The sequence below is a fragment of the Balaenoptera musculus genome, chromosome 13, assembly GCF_009873245.2.
Source record: "Balaenoptera musculus isolate JJ_BM4_2016_0621 chromosome 13, mBalMus1.pri.v3, whole genome shotgun sequence".
In the NCBI taxonomy this organism is placed as follows: domain Eukaryota; kingdom Metazoa; phylum Chordata; class Mammalia; order Artiodactyla; family Balaenopteridae; genus Balaenoptera; species Balaenoptera musculus.
This window is the reverse complement of record NC_045797.1, coordinates 54,391,423-54,407,800: the sequence shown is the minus strand read 5'-3', so window position 1 is coordinate 54,407,800 and position 16,378 is coordinate 54,391,423. Positions and strand designations below refer to the sequence as shown.

The 16,378-nt window shown below is 38.4% G+C and overlaps 1 protein-coding gene across 1 annotated transcript in view; it reads right to left on the bottom strand.

Moving 5' to 3' along the window:
• Window positions 1–9,515: 9,515 nt before the first annotated feature.
• The window catches only part of ABCG5 (ATP binding cassette subfamily G member 5), a 34,984-nt gene continuing 28,121 nt past the window's right edge, over window positions 9,516–16,378 (bottom strand). Inside the window, exons 12-13 of the mRNA XM_036872463.1 lie at window positions 10,912–11,024; window positions 9,516–10,110 (exon numbers count right to left, since the gene is read on the bottom strand). Of these exons, the coding sequence (XP_036728358.1) occupies window positions 9,917–10,110; window positions 10,912–11,024 (307 nt within the window). The 3' untranslated portion in view covers window positions 9,516–9,916. The remainder of the gene's footprint in view (window positions 10,111–10,911; window positions 11,025–16,378) is intronic.

Below are 16,378 nucleotides of genomic sequence, written 5' to 3'. Positions count from 1 at the left end.
AGAGCATTTAGTAACAGTTGTGAGTATAAGGTTGAGCATTTATATTAGACACATTCCTTCTCTAAGGGGTTCTCAGCTGTGTCTGGTAAGAAAAGTAGAATTGGGGTCACTTTCACAGGTGTCATCATTTTACTCTAATTAACGGTGAGGCACAAGAAGTATCTGAAGTACTTTTTTAAAATGCACATTCCTGAGCAGCAATCAAGATGGTGGAGTAGTAGGATGTGAAGCTCACCTTCTCCCACAAATGCATCAGAAATACATCTACATGTGGAACGATTCTCACAGAATATCTACTGAACACTGGCAGAAGACCTCAGACTGCTGAAAGGGCAAGAAAATCTCCAGGTAACCAGGTAGGAAAAAAGAAAATGAGAAAGGAATCAAGATGGGACCTGCAACCCTGGGAGGGAGCTATGAAAGAGGAAAGGTTCCTGCACCCTGGAAAGCCCCTTCACTGGTGGGGAGATCTGCTGGGGCAGAAGCGGAGCTTCAGAGACTCAGAAGAGAATGCAGCAGCCGGTTTGCGGCAGCCACAGCAGAGGGAAAACTGCACAGATGGTCTGTGCAGTGCTGCTGCCCTGCACTCACCAGCCTGAGATGCAGGTCCACTGGTGCAGGTGGGGACTGGGTGCCAGAACTCGGGCTTTGGAGATCAGACCCAGGGAGAGGACTGGGGTTGGCTGTGCAGAAACAGCCTGGGGCAGCTGGAATCTAGTGCGACTGCAACTGATGGTGTATGGGGAGGAAGCCTGGGCTGCCTTAGAGGCCAGGTGCCATTGTTTGGGGGTGCACGAGGGAAGGGGTGGGACCGCCATTGTAGCCTTTTTCTCTGTGTGCACTCACAGAGGGCAGGACACCACATGCACTGACTCCAGGAACCACCTGGAGGGAGGCAAGCTGCCGCCTCCCTTACAGACTCTAGGAGCAGTCTCCAGCTGCCTCTGCTCCTGTCACGTGCTCTGGGGGCGCACCTGAGCCACCACTGCTGCCAAGAACCCCAAGACCAGGCACCAGCCGCTGCATCTGCACACCCCTATGAAGGGGATAACAACCAGCACACGCTGAGGAAAGAGTCAACAGGCATCCATACTAAAAACAGACCTTGCACCAAATATATTAAACTCACACAAGCTACACAGGGACATCCCCACATATAAATAGCTCTCCAAGGTCACAGTAGATAATTGTTTCTCCTAAACTCACAGAGTAAGAGAAATATAAGTAGAATGAAGAAGCAGAGGAACCACTCCAAGTTAAAAGACCAAGAGAATTCCCCTGAAAGAACAAATAATGAAACAGACCTCTTTAGTCTAATAGACACCAATTTCAAAAAGGAGATAATGAAAATAAATACTGAAGGAATTAAGAAAGGCTATAAACAGAAATGCAGAGTACTGTAAAAAGGAACTAGAAACTATAAAAAGGAACCCAGAAAAATTAGAAAACTCATTTGCAGAGACAAAAGCTGAGCTAAAGACAATGAATAGCAAAATGAATAATGCAGAAGAATGAATAAGTGATCTGGAAGATAGAATAATGGAAATCACCCAATCAGGACAACAGACAAAGCCAAATGAAAAAAAAAAAATGAAAGCAATATGAGAGACCTATAGGATAATATAAAGCATTCCAATCAATGCATAATAGGGATTCCAGAAGGGGAAGAAAGAGAAAAGGGAATCAAAAATGTATTTGAAGAAATTATGGCTGAAAACTTCCCAAACATAAAGAAGGAAACAGATATCCAGGTACAGGAAGCACAGAGAGTCCCAAACAAGATAAACTCAAACAGACCTACACCAAGACATATTATAATAAAAATGGCAAAAGTTAAAGAGAGGATTCTAAAGGCAGCAAGAGAAAAACTAAAGAGGTAATTACAAGGGAACCCCCATAAGGCTATTACCATCTGGCCTCTACAGAAACGTTTGCAGGCCAGAAGGGAGTGGCAAGATACATTCAAAGTCCTGAAAGGAAAAACTCTGCAACCTAGGATACTCTACCCAGCAAGATTATTATTTAGAATAGAAGGAGAAATAAAGAATTTCTCAGACAAGCAAAAACTAAAAGAATACAGCGATACTAAACCTATCCTAAAGGAAATATTGAAAGGTCTTCTCTAAGTAGAAAAAAAGTAAGAATCTATAGGAAAGAGAAAATTACAATTGGAAAGTAAATCACTTAAGTAAGCCAGTACACAGATTTAAAAAAACATCAAAAAAACTCTGTGAAAGTGATGATAACCACAATGAACACCAAAAGGATGGAGATGTAAGAGGACATCAAAATCATAAAATGTGGAGGAGGAGAGTAAGAAAATGTAGGGTTTTTTTTCTTTCCCCTAGAATGTGTTTGAGCCTATATGACTACCAGTCTAAGGCAAATAGATATAGGAAGGGGTTAACATACGTGAAAAACAGGGTAACTGCAAATCAGAAACATACAACAGATTCACAAAAACAAAAAAGAAGAGAACATAAGTATAATACAAAAGAAAGTCATCAAACCACAAAAGGAAAAACAAAAAGAAAGGGACAAAGAAGAAATATAAAATTAATGAGAAAATGAGGTTTAAAATGGCAATAAATACATATCTATCAATAATTACCTTAAATGTCAATGGAGTAAATGCTCCAATCCAAAGACAGAGTGGCAGATTGGATAAAAAACACAAGCCTACGATATGCTGCCTACAAGAGACACACTTTAGGGCAAAGGACAAAGATTGAAAGTGAGGGGATGGAAAAAGATATTTCATGCAAACGGAAATGACAAGAGAGCATTTGTCGCAATACTCAGACAAAATAGACTTTAAAACAAAGGCCATAAAGAAAGATAAAGAGGGATACTATACAATGATAAAAGGTTCAATACAAGAGGAGAATTTTACACTCATCAACATATATGCACCTAATATAGGAGCACCCAAATACATAAAACAAATACTAACTGACGTAAAGGGAGAAATAGACAGGAATACAGTAATAATAGGAGATTTTAACACCCATTCACATCAATGGACAGATCTTCTAGACAGAGAATAACGCAACAGAGATCCTAAATGATACAACAGAACAGTTAGACTTAATTGATGTTTTCAGGACATTACATCCAAAAAACCTAGAATATACCTTCTTTTCAAGTGCACATGGAACATTCTCTAGGATTGACCACATACTAGGGCACAAGACAAGCCTCAACAAATTTAAGAGTATAGAAATTATCTCAAGCATCTTTTCTGACCACAACAGCATAAACCTAGAAAGTATCCACAGAAAGAGAAGTGAGAAAAAACAATTACATGGAGATTAAACAACATGCTTCTAAAAAACAGATGGGTCATCGATGAAATCTAAGAGGAAATTTAAAAAATACCTTGAGACAAATGACAATGAAAACACAACCATACAAAATCTATGGGATGCAGCAAAAGCAGTTCTTAGAGGGAAGTTCAGAGCAATACAGGCCTTCCTCAAAAAAACAAGAAAAATCTCAAACAACCTAACCTACCACTTAAAAAAATCAGAAAAAGGAGAATAAACAAAACCTAAAGTCAGCAGAAAGAAAGAAATAATAAAGATCAGAGAGGAAATAAATAAAAGAGATTTTAAAAAATCGAAAAAAATCAATAAAACCAAGAGCTGGTTCTTTGAAAGGATAAACAAGATTGACAAACTTCTGGCCAGGCTCACCAAGAAGAAAAGAGAGAGAACCCAAATAAACAAGATATGAAAAAGGAGACATAACAACTGATACTGCAAAAATACAAAAAACCATAAGGTAATACTATGAACAATTATATGCCAACAAATTCAACAACCTAGAAGAAATAGACAAGTTTCTAGAAACATACAGCCCACCAAAATTAAATCAAAAAGAAATAGATAATGTGAACCACTGATCACGAGAAGTGAAATAGAATCTGTAATTTAAAAACTCCCTATAGGGACTTCCCTGGTGGTCCAGTGGTCAAGAATCCACCTTCCAATGCAGGGGATGCAGGTTCGATCCCTGGTCAGGGAACTACGATCCCACATGCCATGCGGAAACTAAGCCTGCGCACTCTAGAGCCCGCAAGCCACACCTAGAGAGCCCACATGCCACAACTACTGAGCCTGTGTGCTCTGGAGCCTGCGCACCACTAGAAAGCCCCGCACGCCGCAATGACTGAGCCCATGCACTCTAGTGCCCGTGCGCCACAACTAGAGAAGCCCACGTACCGCAACAAAGAACCCAAGTGCTGCAATGAAAGATCTCGCATGCCAAAACTAAGACCTGAGGCAGCCAAATAAATAAATAAATATAATTTTAAAAATAAATAAAAATAAAAACTCCCTACAAACAGAAGTCCAGGACCAAATGGCCAATTCTGCCAAACATTACAAAGAAGAACTTGTACCGATCCTTCTCAAACTCTTCCAAAAAATTGAAGAGGAACACTCCCAAATACTTTCTATGAAGCCACCATCACCCTGATACCAAAACCAGACAAAGACACCACCAAAAAAGAAAACTAAGGCCAATATAGATGCAAAAAATCTCAACAAATATTAGCAAACCGAATCCTACAATGCATAAAAAAAGATCATACACCACGACCAAGTGGGATTCATCCCAAGTTCACAAGGATGGCTCAACATACACAAATCAATCAATGTGATACACCACATAGATGAAAGAGAAGACAAAAACTACATGATCATTTCAATAGACCCAGAAAAAACATTTGACAAAATTCAACATCCATTCACGATAAAAACTCTTACCAAAGTGGGTATAGAGGGAACATAATCTCAACATAATAAAAACTATTTATGATAAACACACAGCCAATATAATACTCAATGGTGAAAAGCTGAAAGCCTTCCCACTAAAATCTGGAACAAGACAAGGATGCCCACTCTCACCTCTTCTATTCAACATAGTACTGGAAGTCCTAGCCACAGCAATCAGACAAGAAAAAGAAATAAAAGGTATCCAAATTGGAAGGGAAAAGGTAAAATTGTCATTTTATGCAGATGATATGATACTATATATAGAAAACCCTAAAGACTCTACACAAAAACTACTAGAACTGATAAACAAATTCAGCATGTAGCAGGATACAAGATTAACATACATAAATCGGTTGCATTTCTTTACACCAACAATGAAATATCAGAAAGGGAATGTAAAAAAAAAAAAGTTTTTAAAATTGCACCCCCAAAAATAAAATGCTTAGGAATAAACCTGACCAAGGAGGTAAAAGACTTATATGCTGAGAACTATAAAACATTAATAAAGGAGCCTGAAGATGATTCAAAGAAACGGAAAGATATCCCATGCTCTTGGATTGAAAGAATTAATATTGTTAAAATGGCCATACTACCCAAAGCAATCTACAGATTTAATATAATACCTATCAAATTACCCATGACATTTTTCACAGAACTAGAATAATCCTAAAATTCATACGGAACCATAAAAAACCCAGAATTGCCAAAGCAATCCTGATGAAAAAGGACAAAGCAGGAAACATAACGCTCCCAGCCTTCAGACAATACTACAAAGCTACAGTAATTGAAACAACTTGGTACTGGCACAGAAACAGACATATGGATCAATGGAACAGAATATAGAGCCCAGAAATAAACCCACACACCTATGGTCAATTAATCTTCAACAAAGGAGGCAAGAATACACAATGGGAAAAAGACAATCTCTTCAGCAAGTGGTGCTCGGAAAGTTGGACAGCCACATGTAAATCAATGAAGTTAGAACACACCCTCTCTCTCACCATACACAAAAATAAACTCAAAATGACTTAAAGACTTAAACACAAGATATGACGCCATAAAACTCCTAGAAGAGATCATAGGCAAAACATTCTCTGATATAAATTGTACCAGTGTTTTCTTAGGTCAGTCTCCCAAGGCAGTAAAAACAAAAATAAACAAATGGGACCTAATCAAACTTACAAGCTTTCGCACAGCAAAGGAAACCATAAACAAAACAAAAAGACAACCTATGGAACGGGAGAAAAATTTGCAAACAACACGACCAACAAGGGCTAAATTTCCAAAATATACAAACAACTCATACAACTGAACAAAAAAAACCCACAAACAACCCAATCGAAAAATGGGCAGGGCTTCCCTGGTGGTGCGGTGGTTGGGAATCCGCCTGCCAATGCAGGGGACACGGGTTCAAGCCCTGGTCTGGGAGGATCCCACATGCCACGGAGCAACTAGGCCCGTGAGCCACAACTGCTGAGCCTGCGTGTCTGGAGCCTGCGCTCTGCAACAAGAGAGGCCGTGATAGTGAGAGGCCCGCGCACCGCGATGAAGAGTGGCCCCCACTTGCTGCAACTAGAGAAAGCCCACGCACAGAAACGAAGACCCAACACAGCCATAAATAAATTAAATAAATAAATAAATAAATAAAAAGAAAAATGGGCAGAAGACCTAAATAGACATTTCTCCAAAGAAGAAATACAGATGACCAATAGGCACATGAAAAGATGCTCAACATCACTAATTTTTAAAGATATGCAAATCAAAACTACAATGAAATACCACCTCACACTGGTCAGAATGGCCATCATTAAAAAGTCTACAAATAACAAATGCTGGAGAGGGGGTGGAGAGAAGAGAACCCTCCTACACTGTTGGTGGGAATGTAAGTTGGTGCAGCCACTGTGGAAAACAGTATGGAGGTTCCTCAGAAAACTGAAAATAGAATTACTATATGATCCAGCAGTCCCACTCCTGGGCATATATACAGACAAAACTATAATTCAAAAAGATACATGCACCCATATGTTCAGAGCAGCACTGTTCACAATAGCCAAGACATGGAAACAACCTAAATGTCCATCAACAGATGAACTGATAAAGATGTGGTACATATATACAATGGAATACTACTCAGCCATAAAAAAGAATGAAATAATGCCATTTGCAGAGATTATCATACTAAGTGAAGTAAGTCAGAAAGAGAAAGACAAATAACATATGATATCATATATATGTAGAATCTAAAATATGAACAAATGAACCTATCTATGAAATAGAAACAGAATCAGGGACATAGAGAATAGACTGGTGGTTGCCAAGGGGGAGGGGCTGGGAGAGGGTTGGATTGGAAGTTTGGGATTAGCAGATGAAAACTGATATATACAAAATGGATAAACAACAAGGTCCTGCTGTATAGCACAGGGAACTATATTCAATATCCTGTGATAAACCATAATGCAAAAGAATATGAAAAAGAATGTATATATATGTATAACAGTCACTTTGCTATACAGCAGTAATTAACACAACATTGTAATTCAACTATACTTCAACAAAAAATAAATTAAAAAATATAATAAAATATGACACAAATTAACCTATCTATGAAACAGAAAGAGAATCACAGAGGGCACTGGTGGTTGCCAAGGGGGAGGGGTTGGGGAGGGATGGAATGGGAAGTTGGGTTAGCAGATGTAAGCTTTTATATATAGAATGGATAAACAACAAGGTCCTACTGTATAGCACAGAGAACTATATTCAGTATCTGTGATAAACCATAATGGAAAAGAATATAAAAATGAATGTATATATATGTATAACTGAATCACTTTGCTGTACAGCAGAAATTAACACTGTAAATCAACTATATTTCAATTTTTAAAAAAAGAAAAAAAATAAAATAAAATGCACATTCCTGAGTCCCCACACCCAGAGATCCTGAATCAGTGGGTCTGGAATGGGGCTCAGTAATCTGCATTTTTCATCAGCACCTCTGGTGATTCTGACATACTTACTTTGAGTATAACTTTTTGAAGAACAGGCAAATTTAAGGAGATAGTCTATCAATAAGCAGGCCAAGACTGCATGAGTTAGTAATAACTAAGATCATTTCCAAGGTGGAATAGCCTTTAAGAAGCCTTCAGACTCCTGGAGACTTGTGTATCTGCTAGCCAAGTTCAGTTGGAGTAAGCATAATTGCTGTCATTAAACAGGAAAGTAATTTATTCTCTGTTCTTCCATTTCCACTATAAAATATGTTGACTCTAATATGCCATGCACCCAGCTTCAAATAAGCACACTTACTAACCTCAAGAACACCAAGACTGATGAGTGGTATCCAAGTGGATAGCAAACTACCTGGTTATTGCAGTGAAATACGACTTCCTAAACTAGTTACAATGCATGTGGTTCCAACACTCTGGAAAACAGAATTTCACCATGTCCACAAGGAACTGCAGTCTTAGGAGCAGACAGGCACCCTGCTTGAGTGCTGTGGAGAAAGAGCTCCCTTTAAATCAACAGTGAACGTTTTGATCTCAGAAATATCACTGACTTGGTGGGAACAGGAATTTTTATTACATATTTTGATTTTCTTATACATCACTGTCCATTTTTGACTGAGACAAACTGTCACATGTTGAAAGTCATTGTGTTTTTCTAAGATGGTATCACTAACATTTAATAGCTTGAAGTCACGTGCTATGTCAATTTTCCAAATGTTTCTGAGCTAGAATGAAATTCATCTGCATATGAATAGTAGAAAGTGTTTCCACTTACATTGTACACCCATATCTTTAGTAAGTTGAAATCAGTGATTTCAAAAGAGGTTCCTGTGGGACTCTCTTTGAACTACTTTAATAGATTATCATCTCCAGAATTGTCTATAACTGATGTGACATATATAATCTGTAAGACATTATGTAACTATTATACCATAATCATCAGTGTCAAAGACCTTTTATAAAAATTGACAATACTATTCTGGTACTTTACCAATGTCTGCTGATCCTTAAATACTGTTCTAAGAAATAGAATTTTACTGTGGTTTCCTTAATGAAATGATCTTTCCCACTATAATGTGAGATCTTTCAAATACTATAATTTATCATTCATTACAAGTTAGGTCACAGTAACTGAACAAGTTCATGTACTATCTAAGATATTCTCACTCAAAGTTACCATGGTAACATGAAGACAGTTTCATTTCAGACTTGTACATGAATTACTTGAAGATCAGAAAGATCAGTTATTTAGTCCAGAACCCACTTTTAGTAATCTATATACATCATTTAATCCCTAAAAATATGTATTTATCAGCATTCTTTCTCTTTACAATTCAAGAACATGAATTCCTAGTGTGTGACTCTGTTCTTAGTGTAAATGTTGTGTCAATTGAGCATCTTTTCTATGTGGACTTTAAATAACAGCTGCTCTCCAACCTTAAAAATGTCATTTCTCAGTGCCTACACTTTAGTAACATTTACTTTTAATTTTATAAGTAAACTAAGCGGAAAGTGAAAAATAGCAAACTATCTTTTTGTCTAGTGTGCTGTTCTCAGTTCAGCCCATTTCTGCCATTTTCCATTTTAACCATCAGTAAAATGAGTGGATGCTCTGTGTCAGGGGTCTTTATCCAACATCTGTCCAACATCCTCTCCATGTGATCAGTTAACTTGTGTAGACATGTGCACGTAAATAGGGTTTTTAAATGAAAATGAAAGCATTCTTACCCAATTCTGCATGATGCTTTGCTTCAATCAAACCACAACTCTTGTTCTGTTACTTACAATCATTCAAATGTTTTCTTTTTTACCAAAGCCTTTATCAAATGTAAGCATAAGCTTTAACCTATTTTTCTGTGTCTAGAACAAAGAAAACAAAATAGTCACACTAGTCTCCCACAACTTTATGAATTATTATTTACATCTTTGGACCAGCTCAGTCACAATTTCCAAATACCACATGTCCCTCCTGGAATAGCATTCAAGGCCTGCATGGATCCAAGGGGCACAGGGAGTCTTAATGGTTAAAAGTCTTACAAGGTACTATTAAGAATCACGTGACATTCTTATTTCAGAAATTCAAAGCAGTCATGTACATCTGGGAGCTTAAGTTCCATTTTGCAGCAATGTTCTTTACTATCTGCTAATGAGATAATCCCTGATTTTAAAAACAATTATTCCTAGGATGACAAGAACTGGGATAAATGAATACAAAATCAGAAAGTTGGCTGTGAATCTGGATGTTGCACCTGGGCAGGTTCTCTCAATGAACTGAATTCCTTGACTGAAGGCACACATTGGATTAGTTGACATAGAACCATTTGAGTTGCCTGCCAGGGAAAAGATTGACAATGTCAAATATGGTACTTGCAAGGTAATTTAATCAACACGTATTTATCAGATGCCCACTAAATGCTCAGCATTCTGCTAAGTACCCTTCTTCATGAAGATACAGGAAATTTTAGAGAGCCCAAATTCATTATTAGATGAAGCAATAGTGAGTGTTGGGGGCCTTGAAGATGGAAACGGGTTTGTTTCCATTTTGGGTGTATATTCAGTACCATAGTACTGATAAAAATTATGATCACTTAGCACTGAATATCCCAAGGTTACTAATGTTATCACCTAAAGATACCTAAAACAACTACTAAATTCTGCCCTGTTCTTTAGGTGTCTTCACAGAGTGGCCTGGGATTTCCAATGGCCAGGAGGGCCTTGCTGTGCTCCCACTGCACTCTTGTGGGATTAGGGAACAGATTTTTGCCAAAAATGGCTTCACTCAGCTACATACTCTGTACATTTGGGGGAAGAAGAAGCCACTGCAGCCTGCTTCAACCTGTTCAGTAGGTATAGGAACTGATCCATCCAGAATACACTAGAGTTTACCTCAGTATACATTCAGTCCGTCATCTTCTAAAAACATCAGAGTGCCCTTAAGCTATTGACCTTTGACAAGTGACTAGCTTGACTACTGCTTGTTATTTTAAATATCAGAGAAAATGTTAGACTCTTCAAAACAAAGTTTTGAATCTATTTTACAATATAGCATTTACTTAAAAAATATATTACCCTCAAGGAATTGTGTTTTTCAAACTAATATGTAAAAATAAATTCCAAAATTGAACACTTACCACAAGTGAAATTCTGTCCATAGAACTCATTGACTACAAGAATCTCAGAGCAATATTTTTGGAATGTAAAATAACTGAAGATTTTAAAAGGAAGGGGCATTTCTTCTGTGTTTCTTAAGAAAAAGCAAAAAGAAAGAAAGATGAACTTCAATAGGCTCTGGTAGCAGTCCTACCGAATGAAAAGAAAGGCAACCCTCATGTTTCCCAACAGGAATATACATAGTTTTTCATCTCTCATTATAAAAAGTATGTTCACTAGAAAAACTTCAAACTACACGGAGAAGTGTAAAGAAATACCACTGCCCAGAAATAACTATTGTTAACATTTTGGTGATATATGTAATGTGTATTTATAACATTTTACATAAATGGAATTAAACTCATCCTCTTTCCTAACCTGCTTTTTCAAACAAACGTATGCCTCAGACATCCTTTCAAGTCAGTAAGCATAACACACCATCATTTTTAATCACAGCTTGGTGATCCATTATAGTAGGAACCTTAATTTAACACACCCCTGATGATGGATTGGTGTCTAATTTTATTGGTAAGCACCATTGATATAAACATAAAAGAAAACAAATAACACACCACATTAGTGGAGGACGCTTGTGGTTAAACAGATTTGAGGGTGCTAATGTATGAAGTGAGAACTAAACTATAATACAAGGGGAAAAGGATGGCGAGAACAAGCAGACATTCGTTGTGAAACCTGCTTCAGGAGAAACTTCATGCTGACCTTGTGGCCTTCTTAGTCCACTTGATAGCTTTTATCAACCAACAAATATGTATTACATTCTTTCTATTTGCAAGGCACTAGTTCTGGGTGCTTACGGAATTCGAAAGAAGCATCCTACCCCTAAAGACTCATAATGCAGTTGGGAGACATAAACTATATATTCTCAAGGCTATAAAAAATACACAGTGGTGAGCAATTTGTGCTTAGAAAATATAGAAAACCAGTACTACATGTCCGTGATATTCTTGTATTTAGTATTTATGGTTTCACCAAGTGATCCCCAAACTCCATGACTTTAGGTTATTGGCAATTTTCTGAGGCACAAAGTAGAATTAGCCACATTGAGAGGCTGCTGACTGGAAAGGACAGATCGGAGTCTGGGGAGGATGTAAGGGCAGAGGAAGGACACTCTAGGAAGGCAGAATGGTATGAGCACAGGCACGTGCGACTGGATGGGCTAGAAAGGCTGAGGATCCGAAGTGGGAGCGGCGGGAGGTGAGGTTGGAATGGTAGCCACGAACCGGCTCTTTCAGGGCCTTGCAGGCGGTTGGCATTGAAGGACCATGATAAAAGTCACATCGCAATCGATGTTTTAAGAAAATTAAAGTGGCACCGGCAAGTAGGATGGACCAGAATAAGAGTAGAGTAGGAACAGCAAAAAAGAGAGCAGGCCACAGCAGAAGTTCAAGGATGCGATGACAAAGGCTTGTAAGAGGATGATGGCCACGAGAAGACGGCTGCCCAGACGGCTAGAGTGTGAGGTAGGAGCCATGTGCCTTCATCTTGTACCATACCACACAAGGCAAACTCAAAAGCTCCACGTGCATCTGTGATCTGACATCAGAGAAGAAAACCAACGTGATTTGGTGACTGATCCAGTGTGTAGGCAGTCCAAGAAGAGAGAGTAGTCATTCATTTATTCACTCAATCCAAATATTTTTGGCAAACCTAATTGGTTAAAGGCCTTGGGCCGGCCACTGAGAAGAGCTATAATGATGAACGAGACACAGCTGCTGCCCTCAAGAGGCTGACTGCAACGAGAGCAGCATGTGATGGGCTGTGAGACCCAACAAAGGGGCCTTTCAGAGAGAGCTCGCCCTGCCAAGGGAACAACAGCCAGGCTTCGTGCAGGCGGCAGAGGGGGGACAAATGGATCAGTGAAAGACACAGGAGGAGAACTAGGCTGCGTCACGGCAATCCTTGCAGTACATCCGAGAGGGAGGAACCACAGATCTAAATTTACTGATGTGGGACCATCTACATTATATTGTTAAAAGGGGGGAAAAGCACGCATACCTTACTCCTTCACAATAGTATGAGCTCATTTTAATCAAAGATTATATAAAAGTCTAGCAAAATACACAACAAAATTTAACTCTGGGTTGTGATACTTCAGTTAACTTTTACTTAACTTCCTACACATTTCTGTATTGTGTGCTTTTTCCCCCAAAGAACTTGCATTATTTTGTAAGCAGAAAGAACAACAAAGCTATTTCCACTTGTGTTTAAAGGAAGAGGCAGCCGAAAGTGCCCATGTTGCAGGCACTCAGTCAGGAAAGATGATGACTTGAGGGAAAATACATAAACTCAATGACTAGGAGGTTGATGTGGCCTTCAGGAGCACAGTTTCACCCCAGTGATGGAGCGGAACCCAGGTGAAGCCTTGGGATGTTGAGATCTTGCAAAGAACCCAACAGCATTTTGATAATGTTGGCCACTGCCCCCCTCTCAACAATAATCAATCCCCTTTCCTATAAACCAAATACGTGAAATAGTGCCAGACTGATTGCAGCACATAATGTTTCAAATATGAAAGAGGAGATGCTGCTGAAGATTGGGTCTGTAATTTGCTGGCTTGATCCCATGCCATTGGGGTGATCTTATCTGTGCATTTTTCATAGATGCTAACAAGCCAATTAAGCAACACAGACAAATACAATGTAATGGTGTCACTGTAAAAAAATATCCTCCCTGACTGGTCAAAACCGAACTCACTTGGCTTTATAATATCTCACCTTTTAATAACTCACTACAGTTCATGAAGTGTTTCCACGTTGCTGATCTCATTCGAGTCTCATGATCCATTGAGGCAGGTGGGGCTGAGATCATTATCTCCATTTTATAAATGATGAAACTAATTTAGGTAGAAAAGTAACTTGCCAATGGTCACTTGGCAACTAAGTGGTAGGAGGAAGACTCTGACTCCAGGGTCGGTGCTGTCTCCAGGGAGCCACATGCCTCCTGGGAGAGTCTTTACAGTCGTGTAATCAGAGCAAAGTCAAGTCTAAGCTTAGTTTTCTTACCTGAACGTGGATTGCTCTGAGAGTTAATTAAACAAATAAATATGATTACATACAATAGCTGCTCAATAGCTTTTTTCTTTGAGTTTTTTTAACATCTTTATTGGAGTATAATTGCTTTACAATGGTGTTAGTTTCTGCTTTATAACAAAGTGAATCAGCTATACATATACATACATCCCCATATCTCCTCCCTCTTGTGTCTCCCTCCCACCCTCCCTATCCCACCCCTCTAGGTGGTCACAAAGCACCAAGCTCATCTCCATAGTGGTTGTATAAATTTATATTCCTACCAACAGTGCAAGCAGGTTCCCTTTTCTCCACACCCTCTCCAGCATTTATTGTTTGTAGATTTTTTGATGGTGGCCATTCTGACTGGTGTGAGGTGATACCTCATTGTAGTTTTGATTTGCATTTCTCTAATGATTAGTGATGTTGAGCATCCTTTCATGTGTTTGTTGGCAATCTGTACATCTTCTTTGGAGAAATGTCTATTTAGGTCTTCTGCCCATTTTAGATTGGGTTGTTTGTTTTTTTGATATTGAGCTGCATGAGCTGCTTGTAAAATTTGGAGATTAATCCTTTGTCAGTTGCTTCATTTGCAAATATTTTCTTCCATTCTGAGGGTGTCTTTTCGTCTTGTTTATGGTTTCCTTTGCTGTGCAAAAGCTTTTAAGTTTCATTAGGTCCCATTTGTTTATTTTTGTTATTATTTCCATTCTCTAGGAGGTGGGTCAAAAAGGATCTTGCTGGGATTTATGTCATAGAGTGTTCTGCCTATGTTTTCCTCTAAGAGTTTTATAGTATCTGGCCTTACATTTAGGTCTTTAATCCACTTTGAGTTTATTTTTGTGTATGGTGTTAGGGAGTGTTCTAATTTCATTCTTTTACATGTAGCTGTCCAGTTTTCCCAGCACCACTTATTGAAGAGGCTGTCTTTTCTGCATTGTATATTCTTTCCTCCTTTATCAAAAATAAGGTGACCATTATGTGCGTGGGTATATCTCTGGGCTTTCTATCTTGTTCCATTGATCTATATTTCTGGTTTTTTGCCAGTACCATACTGTCTTGATTTCTGTAGCTTTGTAGTATAGTCTGAAGTCCAGGAGTCTGATTCCTCCAGCTCCATTTTTTTCCCTCAAGACTGCTTTGGCTATTCGGGGTCTTTTGTGTTTCCATACAAATTGTGAAATTTTTTATTCTAGTTCTGTGAAAAATGCCATTGCTAATTTGATAGGGATTTCATTGAATCTGTAGATTACTTTGGGTAGTATAGTCATTTTCACAATATTGATTCTTCCAATCCAAGAACATGGTGTATCTCTCCATCTATTTGTATCATCTTTAATTTCTTTCATCAGTGTCTTATAGTTTTCTGCATACAGGTCTTTTGTCTCCTTAGGTAGGTTTATCCCTAGGTATTTTATTCTTTTCGTTGCAGTGGTAAATGGGACTGTTTCCTTAAATTCTCTTTCAGATATTTCATCATTAGTGTATAGGAATGCAAGAGATTTCTGTGCATTAATTTTGTATCCTGCTACTTTACCAAATTCATTGGTTAGCTCTAGTAGTTTTCTGGTAGCCTCTTTAGGATTCTCTATGTATAGTATCATGTCATCTGCAAACAGTGACAGCTTTACTTCTTCTTTTCCGATTTGGATTCCTTTTATTTCTTTTTCTTCTCTGATTGCTGTGGCTAAAACTTCCAAAACTATGTTGAATAATAGTGGTGAGACTGGACAACCTTGTCTTGTTCCTGATCTTAGAGGAAATGCTTTCAGTTTTTCACCATTGAGAACGATGTTGGCTGTGGATTTGTCAAATATGGCCTTTGTTATGTTGAGGTAAGTTCCCTCTATGCCTACTTTCTGGAGGGTTTTTATCATAAATGGGTGTTGAATTTTGTCAAAAGCTTTTTCTTCATCAATTGAGATGATGGTTTTTCTCCTTCAATTTGTCAGTATGGTTTATCACATTGATTTATTTGCGTATATTGAAGAATATATTGAAGAATCCTTGCATTCCGGGGATAAACCCCACTTGATCATGGTGTATGATCCTTTTAATGTGCTGTTGGATTCTGTTTGCGAGTATTTTGTTGAGGATTTTTGCATCTATGTTCATCTATGTGATATTGCCCTGTAGTTTTCTTTCTTCGTGACATCTTTGTCTGGTTTTGGTATCAGGGTGATGGTGGCCTCGTAGAATGAGTTTGGGAGTGTTCCTCCTTCTGCCATATTTTGGAAGAGTTTGAGAAGGATAGGTGTTAGCTCTTCTCTAAATGTTTGATACAATTCACCTGTGAAGCCATCTGGTCCTGGGCTTTTGTTTGTTGGAAGATTTTTTTTTTTTAATTTTATTTATTTATTTATTTATTTATGGCTGTGTTGGGTCTTCGTTTCTGTGTGAGGGCTTTCTCCAGTTGCGG